We start from the raw sequence: 24856 nt of genomic DNA on the forward strand, positions 1-24856 counted from the left end.
CGCAAATTACGAGTTGAGCGCCCTAATCACCTGGCCATGCCGGGCCCACACCCACCGTTCAAAAGTGCAGACTTGTTGCCCGGACATGCTAATCACTGAGATGTACATAGATTTGAGAGAACAAATACTCGAATCTTTCTTCAGATAGCAAGAAATGTTCTAAACCTCACTTGATTTTTATTTAGTAATGACTTTTTTATTCATAATGATGATACATCAATGAGATTTTCAATGCTCCAACATATGTTGTTCCGTGAAGGATCTAGAGAACAGAAGTTTAGACAATCATCCCTAACAATCAAGTACCTAAAAACCTATATTCACCTATTATATTACATGTGGCACTAATAAAAAAAAGAACTATATTTAATATCTTCTCATAAATGTATCATCTAGTATCTTTGGAATATTTGAACTACCATAAGTCCTCTATTAACTCCAATATATATATATGTATATCCTAGTTGCTAAACACTCCAACTTACGTGGGTGTTTAATAGTCGATTTTGCAGTAATATGTATAAAAAAAGAATAAAAGAAGGTTTTTGGGTATCTAGTAAAAACACTTGCAACTAAGAAATTTTGTCGTTTATCATTAATTAATTTTCTTCCCTCTTTTGTCTTTGTAGGCTCGTTTTATTCACATATTAAAATGAAATAAAACTTAATAAGTAATTTAATTAAATCATCCCCAGCTCATTTATTTAATGTATTATTTTTCTTTTAAATTTATGTTAGTTTTTCTTCCAGCTATGTACCATACATTTTGCTTCAACACTTTATTGTTGAACTTTCTGGCTCCCTGGTCTTATATATATACATCACACAGGATGTACTTATTACCACCTTATATTGTGCATTAACTACTGAAGACACACAAGATTAAACTGTCATCTAAGCAGTTGATTGTAAGTGTGTGAACTGAGTCGCAATTATATCCCAAGTGACGTATAATTTACAAGATTTTACAAATATTTTGATAAGTGAATAGCAGAATATTGTAGCTCTACTCTTATTATCATTGATTTCAAATAATCAATTAATCAAGACATACACAGACTTCCGATTTTGATTTTCTTACCAACGGTTTGTTTGTTTGTTACGGATTTCGCGCAAAGCTACACGAGGGCTATCTGCCATCCCTAATTTAGCAGTGGTAAGGCAGCTAGTCATCACTACCCACCGCCAACTCTTGGACTACTCTTTTTACCAACGAATAGTGGGATTGGACGTCACATTATAACGCCCCCACGGCTAAAAGGGGCGAGCATATTCAGTATGACGGGGATTCGAACCCGTGACCCCCAGATTGCGAGTTGAGCGCCCTAACCACCTAGCCATGTCTTACTAACGGCTACCAATGATAAGTAAACATGAAACTTGAAGTATCACGGTTATTTTTTTTAATAAGCACTTTAAGTGTGTTGAATTTCTGAAAAGCGTTTGTAATGTATTAGCTTGAAATTAATAATACATATTTTGTTATTTGAACTTCATTACCTTGTTATAGCAGAAGAAATATGTAGTAGTTTTATCTGACACTCTCCGGTTGTTTGTTTGTAGCGAAACACAAAGTTACACACTGGGCTATCTGTGTCGTCCCCACCACGGGTATCGAAACCCGGTTTTTTTTACATTATAAGCCTTTACACTTACCGCTGAGCCACTGGTGAGCCCTAGGTGGGAAAGGATTAATCAGAAATTAGTGAACGACTACTCTTTCGTTATGCCGCTACTTGTATTAAAATAGTATAGCTTAAAAGATGTTCGCTTCGTTCATCATTATTTTGAGTAAAATACGGGTTCCTGCATTTTCTTTTTTCAGTCTCCTTCTCGATGCCTCTGTAGATGAATAATACGATATTCTGCGATCTGTAAATGTGATCTGTAAATGATCTTTGTATTATAAGCGACTTAACAACTAAATGACAAAAAACCCAACTGCAGCTATAGTAATGAAAAGGAAGTATAATGCTCCCTCTGTTTGGAAGGGGGAAATATCAAACGTGCAGAAGTTTTAGAATCATTTAAAGTATATAGCCTCAAATATTTTTAGAGAGTCGTCATAAAACACCTTATAGCATCGATGAACAAAATATTTTGCATAATAGCATAGGATATTTTAATATTAAAAGGTATTTTTATCCTTATCTTGTCTTATGAATTAAATTATCTCAAAGAAATATATTCATGATTGAGCAGTAAATTTTTCATGTGACTCAGATCACTATACAAAAACCGCTGTTAAAAATGTTCGCCCTGCCAAGTCCTGCGTTTCAGCAGTGAAGCGGAAGTACGGGGTTAGTGGTACAGAGCAAGAGGAGTCATTCAGAAGTGGAGTTGGAAAGCTAGTCTCTTGTAGGCTTCTCTTTAATGGCATCGTATTCTAACTCTACTCACTGAAAAATAGAAAAGAAATTACTGCGCTTTTTCTTTTTAAAGAACGAGAGAGGAGTGGGATAATATAGGAGAGTACAATAGAAATCCTTCATGAAACGTGTCTCCTTTTGGTTCCCTTCTTTACCACAACCTTTGAATGGTCGTTCACAGGACAAAGAATAACTCCGAGGAGTTGTTTCTGATTGGTACAAAACGTCCTGTTCTAGCTTATGGCCTGTGCTAACAGGCTAATGGGATGAGGCTCGTCAAATTGCCATCAATGTACGCAATGAGTAGGTAATTTATTGTTATTCATTGTTTGGCCGTTAGTATAGCTGCAACAGCTAGAAAGGAACTGGGGGAGAAATGGATTGCTTTAATCGCCGACAGGATGTACTTTATCGGATGGCAGCACACCGTGAAAAATTGTAAGCACGACTGACGTATTCTTTCTAAGAAGCAGAGTAAGCCATAGCTCCCCCACCCCTAAAGGAAACTGTTTGAATTGAGTAGCACTAAACTTTGTCTTTTAATGAACTAGTGTCATAAGATTGAAACGAACTGCCGATATCATAACATCCTCATACTTTTCTATTTACAAATGTGAAAGCGACAAAGAAACTGATTTGAATTTCTCTGAAAAGGTTATGGAAATCAGAAATTATTACTTGAACTTCTGAGTTCGTATTCGAAAACTTCTTGTCTTTCTACCATGTTTATGCAGTGAATGAGTTAATAAAAACTTTTATATTATGCTCATTATAAAAATATACACTTAGGTTTTGAAAGAGATGGTATTTTTTTGTTTTATAGAATAGTTTCTGAAGGCTATATTTTTAGTTCAAAAATAAGCTAAGGCATCTTAATGGAGGAAGGATATAAGAATTGGTAAGTGAAGTATGTACGGTTTATGTTTGTTTAACTATTTCTGAATTAAAGCATATATATGATAAAAAAAATTAAGAACAAATACCATACCATCCTAATCAACTTAAGTGTTATCACAAGTACCAAACTTTACGGTAAAATGCATGTAATTCATCGTCAATTATTAATAATATCTTTAGTTAAAACTATAGTGGTTTTGCCACAGTTTTTTGTTTTTTTAATCACATGCTAGCATAACTAAAGCTTTCCTTTCTAGCCATTTCAGGGATAAAAGAATTACTCAGTATCCACTAACAAAAAGGCAATGGCAGTGCGGCAAGGTTTAGCAATAAATATTGTTCTCTGTGATATACAAACAAAATCAGTAGGTATACTGGAGGAAAGTTCTTACGAGGCATATAATATTCCTAGCTTTTCACAACTCACAGTAATTTAGTAAGTGAATGAAGTCATAAGATGGGCTCCGTGTGGGTTTAGACAATATCGCCCTTATTTTACAGTAAACGAGCTTACATTCCATTGCGCAGATGACTTAATCTAATCTGGCTGGGTGCGATGATAGTGGAGAAAAGCAGTACTAGATAAAACGTTGTCAGGCGCCAGCTTCGTCTTTATGACCCTAACGGTAAACACAAGCATAAACGTGTTACTAAACAAAACGTTTTACGCAACTCTCTTGTTCTCAACTGTTGGCGCCACCTCCAACAGCTCACATTTTGTATTGGAGTTACGGTGAAGAAGGAAGGATCAAGTCTTCGATTATAGAAGACTAATACACCAAACCAAATTCTTTCTAGTGAGCTACATCTGGTAAACACTACATATTTAATATTTGTTCTGAGTTTTGCCACTTTCGTGCCGCAAACCCGTAACATATTTCTAGTGTTATTGTAAAGCAACAATCTTTCCGTTTCTGCCAAGTATTTGTTATTTTGTGAGTTCTGTAAGAAAAAAAAAGGTTTTTTTTTCTTGTTTTAATCTGGTGGGTTAAAAAAAAAATTTTAGAGGAAGCTACAGTGCATCTACATAACTCACACTCAAGTTATTTGTATTAAGCTATATTTTCGGTACACCTGTCCTCCCCAGTGGCATAGCGGTATGTTTGCGGACTTACAACGCTAAAATCCGAGTTTCGATACCCGTGGTGGGCAGAGCACAGATAGCCCATTGCGTAGCTTTGTGCTTAATTACAAACAAACAATCGGTACACCTTCTTCAACAGCTTTACATAATATACACAAAATAACAGGAATATGATTACGAACCAATCGGTTAAGTTAACAACACTCCTTATCCTTATTTGGCATTTATTAGTTGTAAAAGCCTTGTTTGTTTTAAAGCACAGTCACATTGGGCTATCTGCTTTGCCCTCCATGAGTAATCGAGCCCCAGAGTTTAGCGTTTTGATTCCGTAAACTTACCGCTGTCCCCTCGGGGGAAATTATGAATGTTTGTTTGTTTGTAATTAAGCACAAAGCTACACAATGGGCTATCTGTGCTCTGCCCACCACGGGTATTGAAACCCGGATTCTAGCGTTGTAAGTCCGCAGACATACCGCTGTGCCACTGGGGGGCAATTATGAATGTTCCAATGGCGAAAATAGCCAACAAAACAGAAGCAACTACTAATTGAAAGTTCACGTTTAAATGTTTTTAACCTTGTGTTTAGGTTTCACTCCACATTACTTGTACTGGCACTATTTTATTTAATGTTTTTCAAGTTTAATAGAAAAATGCATTCAAAAAATCTATTTTTTTGTTTCCAAAATAAAGTAAAAATGTTGTATAGAGAAACTGTAATAATATTCATATTATTCTAGTCTATTAAGCTTAGGCCACGTCTACTATTTCGACAGATAATGCCTTCAGAAAGCCTAACAAAATTGGAAAAATATTTTATTAAAATGCAATGCTTTATACACCGATTTGTTCAGTAATTAAACAAGTTGAACGTTGCGCTAAGTGAAATGAGTTTATCAAGTCACTGAAAAACTTAGTCCTGTAACTTGATCATATTAGTATCCACGTTTAACACAGTTTCGGTAATGTTAAAAATATCTATATTATCTAGCAAAAATGCATATTTAAGTTTTCTTTTCCCGAATGATCAGGAACTTTCAGTAAAGTTAAGCGCAGTCCACTTGCATGAATCCATAAGTGACGTTACACAGCGAATATTACCGTTTCTTACCATTGTTAGCAAGATAAAACGAACATAGATTCCAGTAAGAAACAGGCGTATTATTTTGTGTACAGACGTGGATATTTAGTTTAGTTGCATATGTATAAGTATATTTTATGTATATATATACATATTTATCTATCTTTTCTTATATATAAATGCAAGTGGTTACACGAATAAAACAATTTGAGCTTATTCCAACTGCTTTATGTGATGATGAAAATCTAAACTTTGCGAAAGCACCACGAACGACAACGTTACTAATTGCGACCAGGCGCTGGCACCTTCACCGGAACTTGGCGGTTCCTAGCTGGAGGTCCACCTTTTGCTGCTGTGCAGTGGCCGGAGCATGTCTGTCTGGCGGAGCGGATGAACTGTGAGCGAAAAACTTACGGATCGCTTGCTGCTCGCAAAGCCACATCGTATAGCTGATTCATTGACGGAAGTTTTTACAGCCGTACTTTTATGCCACGTGCTGAGCAATACATCTTCTTCCCCCCTTCATCTATCTCCACACTCAATTCACAGAAGTGAATATCTGTTGTATAAGAAGAGCTTTCAAAATGAGCGTCCCTATAAACATTGGTTCAGCGATGATAGTGATTGCTTTTGCTTTGACTGCTTGTCATCACTGATTGAAAACAAGTGACTCAACTAACGTAACCGAACATCCCAGTGACTACACTGTTCTTCTTAGATTTCTGTAAGTTTACTAAGTACCAATGACTCACATGAAAACCACTACTCTGAAATAACATTTTAAAAATAGAATATATATATATATTTACTCTTTTGCTTACGTAAGGTCATTCTGGTATTATACCTAAAGTGTTTGTTTGTTTGTAATTAAGCACAAAGCTACTCAATGGGCTATCTGTGCTCTGCCCACCACGGCTATCGAAATCCGGATTCTAGCGCAGACATACCGCTGTTCCACTGGGGGGCTACCTTAAGTAAATCAACAAAACACACAAAAATACCAATTATGTATATTAATTCTCCTATTATATACCGAGGTTATTTAACCCGAAACTTTTCCATAGCGTTATGGTACTACCGAATATATCTTTCAATTAATTATAATGAGAACTTGTGAAATAATAAGACTATGCAGAGAAAAATGTGTTATCAACATAAGCTTGTTTAAATAAAAACATACTATGAGGGTTAAAATTGACTTCTCTTGCGCACATTATATCGTTTTGTACTGATACGATCCTATATATCATGACTATTGATAACATTTTATTACAATGATCAAATAAAAACGCCAGGTGAGTCGATAATAAACACAATATGTCCTAAACCAGAAGTTTTTCAGCATGTTCTTACTGACTGCATTTACAAATTGTATGAAGATAGCAAAACAAACAACATAAGAGTTATGAGATGACCAAAGGCTTGATTATTGAACAGGTTCTTATCTACACAAATAAAATGTTCCTCGAATTATTTTACTTCAACTTGAAAGTCTTTCTCGGAACATGTTTTTAAATGCAATATTATGATTATGACTATACAACGACAGACTGACTTCAGATGAACTTCATTAAAGTCAGTCAGCTAACCCACTAATGAAGAACCCTTTCCTATCCCATTATTAGTGAATTTATCTATTTTTACCAAAGTATAAATTGACAGTCTTAATGCCCAGTAACCCTATATTGATATTATCTTTTAGAAAGAGTAATATTTTATGGATGAATAATAATCAAAATTGACCTCTGTTTCACAAAATGTTTCAAAAAATTATTGATTTAGATATACATAAAACTATCGTTGAGAAAACTTATGAACTCGTTTGTCAGGCTTACAGAACGTTTAAAATTCAAAATTTATTCACAAGAACAACACAGATAGCCCATTGTGTAGCTTTGTGCTTAATAATAAAGAAAGCTCTTGATAAAAATTTTGCGATGGGAGAAAATAATTGTTTTTGTTTTAATTCATTAATGCCATACAATTAATTTTAACTGGATTACGGATGTTGATTATTTATTCCAACTGACTCAATAAGTAACAGGTATTAAATGGGATATCTTAAGTTCATCTGATTTAGTTTCCTGCTTCAATTTAGATTCTTTTTTCGGTAGTCCAAGGAGCCCTCTTTACCATTATTCCAGCTCCAAAGAAAGATGGAAAGACTCCACAGGACGTAGCAGGTATCCACAAGGAGCATGATATTCATTCAACAGAACTGATTGCATAGATATATAAATGTATCCGTAATTTCTGATAACATTAAGAATAGAGAAATTATAAACAAGCACCATTTTTCTTTTTATTGGAGATCGTCGATTTTTAGTACGTACAACCAAGATGATTTTGTCATCGGCATCCCAATTAAATAAATATAAACACTTGGCAACAACATAAGTTGCAGTTTGAGAAAATGGTGCGTTGATCATGAAAATCAATTTTTTTTCAAGCAGAGGATAAAAGTTTGTATATTTTTTTTTAGAAAGGAAGTTAGACAAAGCATGTTAGATTACGTGTAGTTTCAAAAAAAAGATACAACTCAAATATTATCATTTGTACCTATTGAATAACATGATTTGGCAATGTTTCTATTTTGTGAAAAAACATCTGATGGTATCTGTAAGTAAGCTATAAGTTTTATTTATCATAAAGTAATTACACACCCAAAAAGCTAAAAATTATCATATTAACAACTGTAAACTTAGCTGACTATATGTAAAACAAAAACGTTTTGGAATACCACAAGTAATCTAAGCGAATTACAGAGAAACAGAGATGGTGAGGCTTTAAATGCCTAAGCAGTGCTAATGGATTAAGAGATAATAAAATGTATTTGAGTAAAATATCGTTTTATAAACAGAATCAAATATGGGTTTTTCAAGATCATAGGTTTTGTATCTGATTCGAATGTAAGCACATATTGAATAAATACAATGACTTCGCCATACCTTACACCATCCAGAACCTTAAATGACTTTTAGCACACCTTAACCGAACATTTGCTTATTTTACTTCCATTTTACTCAATATATGATGTCCAATGTCAAAAATTCATAACAAAAACATCGAGAATAATCGAAGGTAAGACTTTCGAAGAAAACCAAATCATGCAACATTATGTAGGGGTTGTTTCCCTTGTACATGTAACACAAATGAACTACACTCGAATCTCATAATTCAGGAAACCTAGTAGAAGGTGTTGTACATATAACTGGCTGAAAATAGGGCTCTGGGTATTGAAAATAAAAAAAATCACTTAAAAGGCTCATTATTTAACTGATTATGACGCAATCAAATTTAAAGATAAAATAATTACTACATCTGGAAGTTAACTTGGAAACAACAGTAGATCAACTACAGTGAAATAACTCTTCCTTCCGCAGCATTTGATTTGTTTTGAATTTCGCGCAAAGCTACTCGAAGGCTATCTCCGCAAGCCGTCCTTAATTTAATAATAGGCTAGATGAAAAGCAGCTAGTTAACCCCACCCACCGCGAACTCTTGGGTTACTCTTTTACCATCAAATAGTGGGATTGACTGTTACATTATAACTCCCCCACGACTGAAAGAACGAGCACGTTCGGTGTTGGGGATTCGAATCCACGATCTTGAGATTGTGAGTCAAGAAAAAAGGAATATTTTCTGGGGGTAAGATCAGTGTTTCTAATAAAGATTAAATATAATCGTTGAGGAATATTATATCATACAGGGTTTTTACTGTATCTTTTATGTTTCACATAGGCCTAGCATAGCCTGCTGGTTAAGGCGATTTGTTATACGTAGCCTGTATAAAAATGTAGAAAATGAATTCCTGGCAAAACCTTGTTAGTAAGAGATAACACCAGTCATTATATGTGCGATATCGCCTCCATTAACTGTGATCACATAATAAAAATAGCCTAGAAATAGCATCCCTGTAAATACTCGTTCAGCCTGAAAAAAGGGAAATTTAAACGCTAAAAATATTATGTTCATTTACTGAGTTGAAATTTTGTAAAATATATTTATCATGTTATACAGTGATGACGATTACTAACACTAACATATTACCCAGACCCATATAAGCTTATCTTCCTTGCACTGATATTTTTGAATGACTTACTTTTATGTTCAGAAGAAGGGTGAGCTATTTCTTTTTCTCCTTTGTCAACAGGTTGTGGAAATATGACTGCTGTATCGCTTCTTTGCATATACTCTTGAATTTTTTCTTCTTCAGACCTCATTTCTTCTCCCTCAGACCTATCTGCTTCTCCATCTCCATCTTTGGACATTAATTCATCCTTTTCATTCCATTCCTGATTATTCTGACAATTGTGGCCATTCACTAATGCCGTAGAATCGTCTTCGGGATTTGCATCAATATTTTGACTTTCATCCTCCTCTGGGTAAACTCCTGCAGTCATGGTGATGCAGGGTGTCATGTGGCAACAATTTACTGTGGCTGTGTCTTCTTTTTGTACAACTAATAAGGTATTCGTTTCACTTACTACACCACTAATTTTGTCTGGTCTTTCTTCACGTTTTTCAGTAGGCTTGTTTTCAAGCTCTTTAAATTCGTTTGGTGAAAGTTTTGTTGTGAAAGGCTGAGAATCTTTTAAATCTGCGACTTTCGAAGGTCCCAGGTTGTCTTGATCAATGTCATCTGCCAGATTTTCACGTTCAACTGTAAAAATAGAAAAAAAAAACATCTTGTTTACAAGAAGAAAGTTATCCTAAAGATAAAAATGTTATAAAACAATATTTTAAGATGAAAAAAGGAAAAGTTTCTAAGTTTCCCAAACGGTAGCTAGTAAACATGGAAACATGATTATGGTTAAATGCGTTGCGGTAGAGTTTACATTATTCAGCATTTTGATCAAATTCTAATGTGGTTGGCATGTACAGGGATGAGACAAAATAATGAAAATATATGTATATTTCTATATTTTGCTTATTGATATAAAGTTGGTTCTCCATGGACAAATAATACAGCGCTAAGATAATGCCAAATGAATGAATTAAAGTGCTGTGCATCAAATAAGGATATTTTTTTACCAAACGTCGATCAAGGTTTACCCTAGTTGTTGAAGTAGTGTTTGGTGGTGGAAATCTTTAAAGAAATTATCATAAAGGTTCAACAGCACTTCATCTGTAACTATGGAGGCCATGTTAGGCGCCCAAACTCCCCCTCTTGTTCTTTGAACCAATTGTTTTTGATACAGACCAATTTCCATTTGGGAACAAAGTGTTCATCATAGGGTAAACCTGGAGTACAATAAAGTTTAAATAATTATTTGCTGTCACTTCCCCTCCCCCCTCCCCCCCGTAAGATCATATGTCTTAATCTATTCCAACTAAAACCTCGTACCGTAATAGAACCTTCACCATACTTAAATGAAGGCACAAGACATTTAGGGTTGTAAAGTTCTTTTAGTTTTAGATTAAATGGGGAAGCAACTAGCAAACATCACCCACTGCCAACTGTTGGGCTACTCTTGCTTTATAATGCTCCTACAGCTCCAAACGCTAAGCGCGATGTTTTCTTTTTTGTTGTTGTTTTCGGTAAAGGAATGAAACACTGAAAACCGCAGATCCTCAGTCTGTTACGCTACCAACTGGACCACGTTCGATCCTATATAGGCCCGGCATGGCCAAGTGGTTAGGGAGCTCGACTCTCAATGTGCGGGTCGCAGGTTCGAATCCCCATCCCACCAAACATGCTCGTCCTTTCAGCCGTGGGGGCGTTATAATGTGACGGTCAATCCCAGTATTCGTTGGTAAAAATAGTGGCCCAAGAGTTGGCGGTGAGTTGTGATGACTAGTTGCCTTCCCTCTGGTCTTACACCGCTAAATTAGGGACGGTTAGCGCAGATAACCGTCGTGTAGCTTTGCGCGAAATTCAAAACAAACAAACATCGAGCCTATATATACTATTCGTATACAGTCAAATTCAATGATATTGAATAACTTAATACACAGTTAAGTTACCAATTTGCTATATTCTCCCTATTAGAGTTACCTAAATACAGAATTAAAACGTGTGTTGTTTCTATTATTGTACATTGACCTGTTGCTACAATAGGTAATAATATTTAGAGTTAAACACGATAGATTATGGCAAAGTGCTCAACTTCGGTTGTTCTTTAGTTAAAATCAAAGACCTACACTCAATTGGAAAGTTTAACTAATCATTCTCGTATGTTTTCATGATCGAAACTTATCAACTCGACAACTGCGATTTATTACAGATAACAAAATTAATTCATTTTCAAACAGATTAACAAAAACTATTTTTATTTTGTTTTGAACGAGAATGTGGGTTAGTCCCATAGATGTTTGATTTGGTTTGTTTGTTTGTTTAGAATTTCGCGCAAAGATACTCAAGGGCTATCTACGCTAGCCATCCTTAATTTCACAGTGATAGACTAGAGGGAAGGCAACTATTCAAACCCAACCACTACCAACTCTTGAACTACTCTTTTACCAACGAATAATGAGATTGACCGTAACTTTATAACACCCCCACGGCTGAAAGGGCGAGCATGTTCGGTGACGAGGATTTGAACCTGCGACCGGCAGTTTTCCGTGGAAAAGCTCTGGATTTCGAAGCTGGAGAACGGTGTCCGAATTCCTGTAATACCATAAAATATTTCCCGCACTTTAAAGTGTAACTGTGTTATAATAGTGACAGTAAATCGCTTAGGATGGTCGGTAGGATGCTGCTGACTGGCTGCCTTCTCATTGGTCAATGGTTTAAAATTAGGAACAGCGCCAGATAGACTTAATATTTTTGCCATAAATACAAAATACAAATGCATCAAGTGATGTAATATTGCAATTGAATCTTTGGTTTTACAAGAAAATGAATAAGTATTTACGAAAATAAACAACACATTTTGTTTTAATTTGGAATTATCATGAAGAATTATATCCAAATTACTTGCTTACAAAAATTATGAAAACTGTGAACCTTATCTTTCTCAGGCCGGCAAGTTGTATTGTCCAGTACTTTTTATATGACTGGAGACTAACATTTAGTTTGTTTTGAATTTCGCGTAAAGATACACGAGGGATATCTGCGTTAGCCGTCTTTAATCTAGAGGCAGCTAGTCATCGCTACTCTACTCTACTACCGACGAAATGACCGTAAGTCCTCCACGGTTGAAAGGGCGAGCATGTTTGGTGGAGCGGGGATTCGAACCCGTGATCCTTCAGATTGTGAGTCAAGCGCCCTAACCACCTGGCCATGTCGGGCTTAACATTTATAGTTTAACCAGAAATATATTTCCTTTTTCCCTTAAAGCCAGAACTGATGAACATGGGTAACATCACACAAACCGACGTATGTGTTTGCAACAAGGAATAAAAAAGAAGCTTCCAAAACTTTAGGGTGAATAAGGAAAATCTTTAATCTGCGATCACCATTATTTTTGTTTGCCGCTTTCAACCAGGTATCTCTCGGCAGCTGAAAGAGGCACATTGTTATCATCAACCAAGCAACCAAATGTGCCGAGCAAATCAGAGAAATGACGCTGAAAGAATACACAAAAAAATATATTGAAGACAAATTCAAAAGTAATTCTTGCTGTGATTGCTTTATTTCTACTCTTGAAGGAAAGCTAATAAGTGAAAAATAAAACATTTTAAAATTATATTATTTTAAATACCATAAAGGAACAATTTGTAAAAAAAAAGAGTACAAATATTACACAACTTTCAAAGGATATTGTTATATGTCTTGGTTAAATAAAAGTACTTTTGTGTTTTATATTTTTTTCATCTCGAATACTAACTTCGTTCCCTTGCTTTTCTGCTCCAATTTGAATTATAAAATTTAAAGAATTTCAGTGAACAAAAATGTTATAGAATTCTATACTTAAAAATGGAAGGGTATATTTATTTTACTTTCCAACCCCAATAATACAATACTTTTCGAAAAATTGCGGAATATATTAAACAAATTTCTACAATAAGCTGGTCATAATTACTGAAAGGATTTGGAACACATACGTAAAAGATAAAAATCGTATAAAATAGAATTGAAAGAGTAATTCTTAAACTAAAAGCTAATATTTGCGAATACAGATTAGTTGAGATTTAATAGTTTAGGGCTTCCCATATTGTAAACATCAGTAGTTCTAATAGTGTATGCTATGAGCAAATAACTAAATGGCCTTATATTCTATGACACGCCTCTGAAAGTGAGATATATTAGGCTATACTCATTAAACTGAAAGTCACTTTTCTGATTACTCTACGTAAAGAAACAAACTTATGGAATAGGAGCATAATTAGAAGTTTTAAATTCTACAGTACGTGAAAAAACGTTAACAATCAGGAGTTTATTTAGTTTCCCAGTCATTTACAAAAGTAGAAAAAAAAATGTTTAGGCACATGAATAAGCGTGCACATCGAGGCTAACATGTTTTATGAGTAGTTACGTGGAAATATCTTTATATGTTTTTCAGATTTTCATTCTATAAAGAAGTAAATAAGAGAATGAAAAATAATGGTATCACCATTTAAGTTAACATATATAATAATTTTTGAAATTGACATTGATTGTATTCGTCAGATTTGTTAATATCATTGATTGTATTCGTCAGATTTGTTAATATCATTGATTGTATTTGTCAGATTTGTTAATATCATTGATTGTATTTGTCAGATTTGTTAATATCATTGATTGTATTCGTCAGATTTGTTAATATCATTGATTGTATTCGTCAGACTTGTTAATATCATTGATTGTATTCGTCAGACTTGTTAATATCATTGATTGTATTCGTCAGACTTGTTAATATCATTGATTGTATTCGTCAGATTTGTTAATATCATTGATTGTATTCGTCGGACTTGTTAATATCATTGATTGTATTCGTCAGATTTGTTAATATCATTGACTGTATTTGTCAGATTTGTTTGTCTCCTCTCTTCTCCATTCGTTCTCGTGTAACATTCTTTTCATCAAATTCTTGAACCTGTCATTATGCGGTTTACATGTGCTTTAAACGTACCTCAGCTCGAAGAAATGAAATTGGACAATAATATTATTTATGTCGTATTGTTAAACCTGTTTTTTAATAAGTAATCATTTGCAGGAAGCTGCTATATTTTAGTTTTTGTATTATTGTTGGCCTATAATTTACCATCTTTCAAACATACAAATTTAACTTCCCAGGACACTTTAGATATAATTTCTTTAAGGCACATTGTGCTATATATTAAGAGTAAGAAACGTTGATTTTTGCATTTGTTTCTCTTAATACTTTTAGATATACCAATAAACTAGATTACCACAGATATAAACGTCTGTCATCTGCAAATATGGAAAACCTAAAATATAAGTTTTCTTACTTAGTTGTCATTTTTGATATCAGTTACGTGAAAAGCACGTAGAGCAACCTGCATTTACAGAGTTCCCACAATTAAAGCAATATCGTGAATTTTCTCATTCTGTTTTGTTTCTTCTTCCTTGCTTTTTGATCTTGAGGTGATAAATTCAACATTAGAAAACTGTGAGAAGCCGCAAAACCATAATTACTTTTCACTTCTACCTGCTAATGTACTTACCAAAGTATCTATTCCACGCTTTTAGTAACAGAATATCAACATTTTGCGGGAAGAGGGAGCATCGACAGCAAGAATCAGCATCACAACGCGGATCTTCGACAAACTATAACTACATGACAAAAGGAAGCTAACGGCCATAATTAATATCCTAGGGGAGCACAATTAGAGAGCGCTGTGGAAGGAAATGACGTGGTGCAATATTAATACCACTTTAAACGTATTTATATGCGCAATGTTTCGGGCAGAACACCCGTGCTCAGGTGCTTTAATGCCCAATGAATAATACCCTAAGTACCAGCAGTAGGAGCATCGGTTGCCGTTCACGAACAGAACACTGTTCCAATCGGATTGCAAAGAAAAGATAATAATTAAGTGCATTTAGGAAAAGCAAATTTAGGGCGAAAGGTTCCTTATTAGATTATGTTTCAGCCACGACGTGGGAACCGTTTGCTCCATTGAGAAAACTTTTCAGAGAAACCAGCAGGTAGTCTCTCAGAGCGGCTACCATAGATCATCCAATATTTGAATGAGTGAGCCTCTGTCACACACATCGCTTTTCTATATTCAATACTCCTTGCGGGAAGTCTTTGTTTTCGTGTCAGTTAGGAATTGTAACGTTTAGTGCTGGCAGTATTCAGAATTGCAAGTGAAAGGTTCCACTAGAATTCCCTTATCTGTTTGGCTAAAACAGACTTTTTTAAAAAAAAGGTTCATAGAATATTGGTAGCCTTTTTGCTTTCTTTCAATTATTACTTTTATTTCTGAAAAAGGAGAATTAATTATTGTTTTGTTTTTTTAAGCAGGTAATTGAAAATACTTTTTGACTTTATGTTTACAAAAAGCCCAGCAGGAGACAAAAATGTTAGCAACAACAGGCAATGCTTTCGATTTATTAATATGTTTTACAGACAAATAGTACATATAAAATAATGAAAGTCTTTCATGTGCCTACAGCAAGATAATCAGATAACCATACTATTTTGTGCAATTTCATTAGTCAATGAAAACAATTTATACAAAATAAAGAAGAAACGAATAACGTCTTAAGAAAAACTAACGTTATGTTTTGAATTTTAATGAAAATATAGCTTAACCCTCGATGCTTCTTCAAACATTAACATGTATAGATTAATAATTCTGGAAGTGATATTGATCTGTGTATTTTACTTACATACAAGCACTTGCTGAAATGCTTAACATAACTTTTATTAGGCCAGCGATAGCACTGTCTATGTAGGGATGGCCCGGATTGTTCATCTAAATGGTATTTTAAATATCTGAAATGCTTAGCATAACTCTTATTAGGCCAGCGATAGCACTGTTTATGTAGGGATGGCCGGATTGTTCATCTAAATGGTATTTTAAATATCTGAAATGCTTAGCATAAGTCTTATCAGGCCAGCGATAGCACTGTTTATGTAGGGATGGCCGGATTGTTCATCTAAATGATATTTTAAATATCTCTTCAATATATCATCAGAACCTTACAATATTATACGGTGTTTTCTTGTATAACAACATCTATGTAATAAATGAATCAAAAGTTCTGTGAATGTCTGTAAGTATCATAGCAAGAAGTTTGAATTTCTTGTTCTTCTTTCAGCTGTTTCTCTTTCATTACATGATAACTCAAACACCAAAACAATGGTTTCACTGAAGTGACATAGTTTCAAACGGAGTATCCGCTTTTATAAATATTATTAACTTGTAGTAATTTTTAAAAAAATCATAATTTTAGTGTAAATGATGTTATCATTACCCCTTGAAGTTTGTTTTCTTGTTGTTCCTTTAAAAAGCTCAAGTACAGAGTGAAATAGGAATTAGCAGCCAATAATAAATAAACAATAAATATTACTGTTGGAACCTCATTGTATTTAGAACTTGGTTCTAAATACAACCTTCCTATGTTATTTGAAACACAGCATTAAATAAAACAAGCAGAGAAAATACTTTTCAAAGAGGAAGTAAATGTAGAGATGGCTAATATCAATCCTTCAAAAAAAGAATGCAAACAATATAGTAGGGATGGCATTTTCATCATCCCTAAATAATAGAACAGGCAAGAATTAATAACATATGTAACCATTCAATCATAACTGAGTTTAATTTATACTAATTTTGTCTGATAACATTCTACTACACTGTGTTCTTATACTGTTATGTAGGGATGATGCAAGTATCATCCCTGCTATCTTGTTTGTATTGTTTTTGAACGATTGATATTAGCCATCCCTATAATTACTTCCAGTTTTAAGAGTTTTTCTTTACTTGTATATACATTATTAATCAAATGTTGCAGTTTTTACAGTTTAGAAAATGTCTATTTTATCCATTTTGATTATTTTTTTACTGACATAGAATTAATTTTTTTGTAGTTGAATTGTTGTATACGTGTTGACAAAACCCTAAGATATGTTAAGTGTTTAAAACATATTTACTACGATACATAATCACACTTAATCAACTATTACAAAGACGTTGTACAAATTAATTTTACGCGTTGTTACAGATTCATTGTGAAAAGGATTAAGTTATAAAGATGCAAGCACCACAGTCTTTTAAAACAAACTTATCCACCAAAAGAACTGCTACAAGTTAAGATGAAGAACAAATAGAATATTTTTAGAGCACCTATACATTCCTCACATTTCTACGAACCAGAGTGTAAACTCGTTTATTTTGTTAACAGTCAAAAACGATATGAATATTTCCACAGCTGAGAAACATTATATGTTATTTTATTTTCACCTACGTGAGTGTTTGTAAGAGTTATCACGTGAGAAACCTTTCCATTTGTTTAACGTGTTTTCGTGGGAGTGGTGGAAAGATCGTGTTTTTAAGAAAGAAACAAAGCCATATAACAGCCATCTTACATTGACAAAAAGCGTTCTTTTGATATAAAGATAGAGGATCGGTTAATAAATAATAATAATATAGTAGTAAATGAGCTCAAATAATCAATGGATATAAGAAACTGAAAGCTATAAATTTCAGGTGATTATGAGTCTATATTACTACTCCGCCCAGAGATGAGCGAGTAGGTCAGCAAAATCCAGCTTTTCTAACGAGTCCGTCAAGCAAGAAAAGCGAGAACAGGTCGATGATTGACGGTTCTATCCCCTTTTTCCTCATCCATACCACTATAACCTACTGTTACACAGGCCATTACTACAATCTAACTGAACCCAACCGCCCTTTATTTATTTAGCGCTCTAACTCACTGAGTCATCAGCTAGAAAGGCCAGCTAGCTCAGCTGGGCACTGCTATTACAGTTCCCTATCCTTTCTTACTCGCCTGACATTCCAGTGCATATCGGTTATCGACCGATGTACTGGACACAAAGAATATAACTTTATCAGTTATACCACAGGAAATAAGAACCCAAATGATTCTTATCTTCCCGTACCCAAGCTCCATGTCAGACGTAATCTTGAGACAAGCTCCCCTTTCTTTTATTTCAACATACTTTTCTATAATGAATAATACGAACAATACAGATTGTTTATAACACCTCAGAACCAGAGTTGTTCCCTTGTTGATCTGTACTGCCCCCTAGCTGGCCTGTGATTTATCATAAGTGTTCGGGGTTTCTCGATATGGCCACAAAGGGTATGATTATTCATTTAGAAATCAGCTACATTTGGCGCTATGCTGAACATACTTCCTTTAAAAAGAGATGGTTAGTTAGCTTAGAATTCTGATGAGCTTGTGTTTGGGCTTTTCCTATTATTAAAGTTACCATTAATTTTAATTGAATTGTTATTTATAAATTCACGAACCATTTATGTAAAACCTAATATAACGACTCAGTGCCCCTATTAAGATGTTTTCTTCACACATCAGCCACATCACTGCTATCCTAGGAAAATATCTGCATGAAATGGATCGGTTCTTGTCAATGCCTATTTTACAGAACTTTTACATTTAACTAAGGAAAAGTAACTGTACTACAAGTTATTTTTCTTCTTCTCTAGATGTTTATTGACTAACATTAAACTTGAAACGTAAACAAAAGATAAGTTTATACAGAAACATCGAAAATCGAATGTACTCAAAAGTTTTTAACAGAAACATTTTAACTAAATTATCCTAATTTCAGAACCTATTTCTATGTTGAAACGACCTGAAACGTTTTGTTAGTGAAAGAAGAAACATGAAAGGACTAACTGACAGATATATAGTTTTTTGTTTTTTGGTTAAAACTAGTAAGCGTTAGGTTTTGAATGAAGGATATGAATTAACATGTGAATTGCTGTCAGTCTATCCAAATGACACACTGAAGAGAATGTGTTGTTGTTGCAGCAGTCGTTGTCATCCAGTGAATGAATAGACAGAGTTTGCTGGGTAATATGCTAACACGTTCCTGAATGGCTGTCATGTGGACCATGCAGTCCACACACGTATTCCCACGAACATAGTGTAGTTGAAATAGTTTACATCCCAACCAGCCTCCTGCAAGTAACGGATTGACATGTTATACACGAGTATCTCCTCTACCTCCTTTCCTTTTTCCATCTCTTTCTCCATCCCACTCCATGGATGTTACCATATGAATATAACGCTACTTCCTGACAGTAATGCAGCATTTCAATAAGACGCCATTTCACCGCATCCCTGTCGTTACTTCTGCCCCATAAACTCTCTCTCCCACTGTGAGCGTATACTGTAGTTCATCCTATTGAGGCTCTTGCTAACTCTGAAATAGTAATTGATAGTTGTCTTTCACAACCTAAAGTGATTACCGCTCTCTGAACCTCATGCTTTTCATGTAAATATCTATATCTATATGTGTGTGTATTTATAGGTGAATAGAAGAACAACTGCTACGTACATAAATACACATACACAAGCATGGAAGGAATTAATTAGACAATACTATACAGTGAGTCATGGAATTAATTAGTGTGTGAGCCTGAATGCGTTGATCTTGTTAGTAGTTTGAAGAGATGGCAACAACGAAATTAGGTGTAAGAGCGTCAGAACATCAAAACAGTATTTTGCCAACCTTTCACGGTCACTGGCTCTCTTGTGCGAGATGGCCGTTATAGCATGTAAACACACCATTTGTTATGTGAAGTTGGTTGCTGAGAAGTACTGCTTTGCGCGTGTTAAAAGCTTGACTTTATTTTCTGACCAATGAGGCATAGAAAATGACTATATGTATAACAACTGGTGCATTATACGAGTTCGTATAATGTTCATGTAGTAGCCGCAGTAGAAGATATATATGTGTGTATTTGTATACACATAAGACGAAAGAATCTGCAGTTATTGCTGAGGACGATTTCTTAGATAAATGTAATAAACTTGCTATTGAAGAGAAAACTTAAATTACTGTTTAAACTGGGGGATGAAAACGTACCACGCACACTTATTTGATTAATCACAAATCGAACATACGCCTCGAGGCATAGTCAGTAACAATTCAATTTTGAGTGGGAACGATTTCACGATTAGGAATAGGATACTTACTGAATCAATTTACAATGCTGTTCATCTGAAAGAACCCAAAGTAAACCGTAAACAATTTACGAATACTAAGAATTAAATCAATGATAAAACACGATAGTGAAATGGTAGAGAATTAATGCTCTTAAAGAAAACTGATAGTTTCCTAATTGTATTAAAGTTTTAATTCTACTAGTTATTTATAATTCAGAAGTAATGTGTTTTGTTTTATTATGTAGATAATTATTAATAACATATTATTACACATCTCCAATAAGAATAATGACAAAAAATCTAATGATGGCCATAGAAAAGTATTAATTTATATCAGATTATTCATACGTGAAGTACCTTTATGTATGCTTATCATTTCATCATGGGAACACACTTTCTGTATGACACCAGTATTAAATGCAAATACATATTTCTGCTGACATGTGGATAGACATTGCCCTTCAGATAACATAGGAAAGTTAAGACACGTTTAGTCGAAATTTAATTATGATGTATCGATTCGTTTAACGAATATTTTGAAAATAAGTAAACCAGTTGGGACGTTTAGATATTAAAACAAAATATATTATTTGAAACTTACTAGATGGATTAATATTTAGATTTAAAACACTTCTTTTTGCAGTAATTTAAAACAGGTTCATCAACTGAAAGTTGATTTTATAGGTTTTTTCCCTTTATTTTCTTCTGCATTGCTGATACAAATGATCGAAACATCGGTAAATTGGCACATCAAACTAAATCTCCTGTCCCCTTTTTACTGTTTAACTGTTGGCACATCAAACTAAATCACTTGTCCCCTTTTTTACTGTTTAACTGTTACAATTGTGGATCAACATGTACAACCTAGTTTACCCAATTGGCTGTTCAATACTAGTTGTATTTATACGAGCTAGCTGAAACTCTCTAGGAAACGTGTGTTGTTAGTAGCATGTTCCGTCAACCGAAACTGTGTTCATCTTTGTACGTGAGTCTATAGATAATGCTTTAACAGAGACGTGAAAATCAAACAAATTCCTATTTTTATGCAAGGAATGTGAATGATAAAAAAAGTAAAAATCTTTATCGCACGTTCCTTCGGAAAACGTAAGAATATTCAGATTTATTCTCCTGTGCTCCAATAGCATTTAAAAGCGAATATTTTCCATCATATGTAAATATATGATTGTTAAATGATTTAAAGGCAAGCACTCAATACATGTATTCCAAAGTATACAGATATAGTTGCGATTTTCTCTCTTTTATTTTTGCTTCGTTCTCTTATCTTAATTATAAATTTATCCATTACGCCAATACTGTTATATTATGCTCTCTTTCGTCTGGGATGTATATATCCTAGTGCACTGTGGAATATACGTCCCAGCAGCAGTGAAAGGGTTAAAATGAGTATTTAATAGTGACTCTTGACCAAAAAAGCTGCCTACTTATATCAAAACAAAAAATCACTCAGGAATGAGTAGAGCTAATTAAATATCCTTTTTTACTTTCTTACTAGGAGATAATAAATGATTTTGTTTATCTGTAGTAGTTATCTTAAACTTCTTATCTAAGCTGACAATAAAAGATTTTTCAGTCATAATGAAAATCAAATATCAACTTCAGGTGATAGGTTTTACTTATCATTTCGAATGGTCCATCTTCAATAAGGCCCGGCATGGCCAGGTGGTTAGGGCACTCGACCCGCAATATGAGGGTCGTGGGTTCGAATCCCCTTCACACCAAACATGCTCGTCCTTTTAGCCTTGGGGCGTTATAATGTGACGTTGATAAAAGAGTAGTCCAAGAGTTGGTGATGACTTCCCTCTAGTCTTACACTGCTAAATTAGGGACGGCTAGCGCAGATAGCCCTCGTGTAGCTTTGCGCGAAATTCAAAAACAAACAATCTTCAATAACGTATTTCATTGTCTACCCAATAACTTTCCACAATAAACAGTAATTTTGACATGGGAAGTTGAGTACTGGAGCATATACATCCCATCTGAATTTCACAATTAATATTGTGGGTCTTAATTTCGCAAATATCTGTCCCACCAGGACTGTGTAATATGATTTAATTTATTATCCTTTTTGTAATTTTCACGAGGATGAAGATCATTAATCGCAGCCATTTTCAATTTCTAGAAGATAAATATTTTGTAGACTTGTGTATTTTTGTGCTTCATGATGTGATGGTTACCGACATGGCTGAAAATCGAGTCCTGCAAAATTTGATTCGGATATTTATTATTTATTCAATTGTTTAGTGCAAACATTATCACCAGAACAAACTTTCCAGTTAAACCAACTCATAAACGAACAGCGAGTAACTTTAAATGATTTTTGAAGCTATTTCTACATATATATTTACCTTCCAAAGTAAAATGACAAATGTCTAAATTTCTCACGTGTATTGACACGTGATGTGATTCACTATGCTGAATACATAAAATTTCTCACTTGTATTGACACATGATGTGATTAATTATGCTGAATACATAAAATTTCTCTCGTGTATTGACACATTATGTGATTAACTATGCTGAATACATAACATTTCTCGCGTGTATTGACACATGATGTGATTCACTATGCTGTATTTATAAAATTTCTCACATGTATTGACACATGATGTGATTCACTATGCTGAATACATAAAATTTCTCACATGTATTGACACATGATGTGATTCACTATGCTGAATACATAATTGTTTTGATTTTCTAAAGATTATGGATACTTGTGTAGTATATATGTTTACATAATAATATTTTTTTATTTATTCATCTTTGTAGTCAGGTAATAAGAGCTAAAAATAGGCAACAAGACAACCTTCCCATTTACAAGTGTCTATAGTGTGTATATTTTATGTAGCTTTTAAATACATTTAATAAAGTACTAACCGAATACAAAATCATTGATTCTGTCTTTACGCATATAATATTTGGATATTAATACTGTTTTAACGTGTAATACAATTCTAGTGATGCTGAATAAATCTCAAATCCATTTTTCATTGTGATGTAAAACACGGTACTAATTTATGTTTGTAGCTTTTACTTTAGTCGTTGATAGAAATACGAAATAAGAATAATGACAAAAGAAAAGCTAACGATTGGCATAGAAAAGCATTAACTTATATCTGATTATTCTACATGCAGAGCCCTCATGCATACTTATCATTTCACCATGGGAACACACTTTTTGTATGACATCCTTATTAAATGCAAATACATATTCCTTCAGTTAGTTGTTTATAACAATTAACTATAAGCTTTAATCTTGTTTTTGGCATATAAAATATTAGGTTGTTTTACCTACATAATAAACTCCAAAGCAAATGTTGGTTTTGTTCAACGTGTTTCAATAAACGTGCTTGTTTGTTTGTTTTTGAATTTCGTGCCTAGTTTAATAGTGATAGACGGAAGAAGGTAGTCAACACCATCCACCGCCAACACTTGGGCCACTATTTTATCAACGAATAGTGGGAGTGATTGTCACTTATAACGTCCCCATGGCTAAAAGGGCGTGCATGTTTGGTGAGGGAGATTTCAATAAGTACTTAACGTGAATGATCTATTTACTTAAAATGTCACTCACACAAACGTTTTTTGTTTTTTTCTTGATGAGAGTGTAAAATAGAAATAGCTGTTACAAAGTTCAGTCTATGGTCACACACTAAAAACGAGAAATGAAGCAATGTGTTAGAAGCAATGGATGTTAAGCTTCACTTTCTCCGGATTATATCATTACACGAGAAATGATATCCCCTTCAATCACTCTCTAAGCTATCAGAGTAAAAATTGTGTTCATTTTAGATTCATTTTATACATCGCCATTTTCCCTTTTAAATTAAATGTATTTGATGTTTATAACGAAAACAACAAAATATAGCCGTGTCAGTTTTTCCTAATAAGATTTCAAAATTTCAGGGAACATTTTCTAAGTATTTTTGCAAACTGAAATTCCGCTGAACAAACCGCATTGTTCAACACCATGAAAATTCAGGATTAAGAAAGTGTTCGTTAACTCAACCAAAGCTCAAAGTTTAAATAATTAATTATTTCATTACCAGATTAATCATTACTTAAAAAATGCTCATAAACGTTATTTTTCTAGTTTAGATCTCCTGACGATTTGTTTGTTTTAGTGGCACAGCGGCATGTCTGCGAACTTACAACGCTAGAAACCGGGTTTCGATATCCGTGGTTGTTAAAGCACAGATAGCCCATTGTGTAGCTCTGTGCTTAACTTCAAACAAACAAACAAGAAACTACCACGTGGTATCAAACCTTAGCGTTGTAAGTCCGTATACATACCGATGACTACCTGGGAGACCATCTCGTGACGGAGACGTTGTTTAAAAATAATAGTATACGCAACTAAATAGTTGTACATAAGTTAGAAACGTCTGAATGAGTTAAATAATTTAGATAGA

General features: G+C 34.1%; 1 protein-coding gene across 3 annotated transcripts in view; it reads right to left on the reverse strand.

Moving 5' to 3' along the window:
* LOC106478192 (zinc finger E-box-binding homeobox 1-like) overlaps positions 1–24856 on the reverse strand; it is a 204341-nt gene that overhangs the window by 59183 nt on the left and 120302 nt on the right. For all 3 annotated transcript variants that reach the window (XM_022381750.1, XM_022381749.1, XM_022381751.1), the window contains one exon: positions 9531–10091. In XM_022381750.1, coding sequence (XP_022237458.1) covers positions 9531–10091 — 561 coding nt within the window. The remainder of the gene's footprint in view (positions 1–9530; positions 10092–24856) is intronic.

The sequence above is a fragment of the Limulus polyphemus genome, unplaced genomic scaffold (assembly GCF_000517525.1).
Source record: "Limulus polyphemus unplaced genomic scaffold, Limulus_polyphemus-2.1.2 Scaffold188, whole genome shotgun sequence".
Taxonomy (NCBI): Eukaryota; Metazoa; Arthropoda; class Merostomata; order Xiphosura; family Limulidae; genus Limulus; species Limulus polyphemus.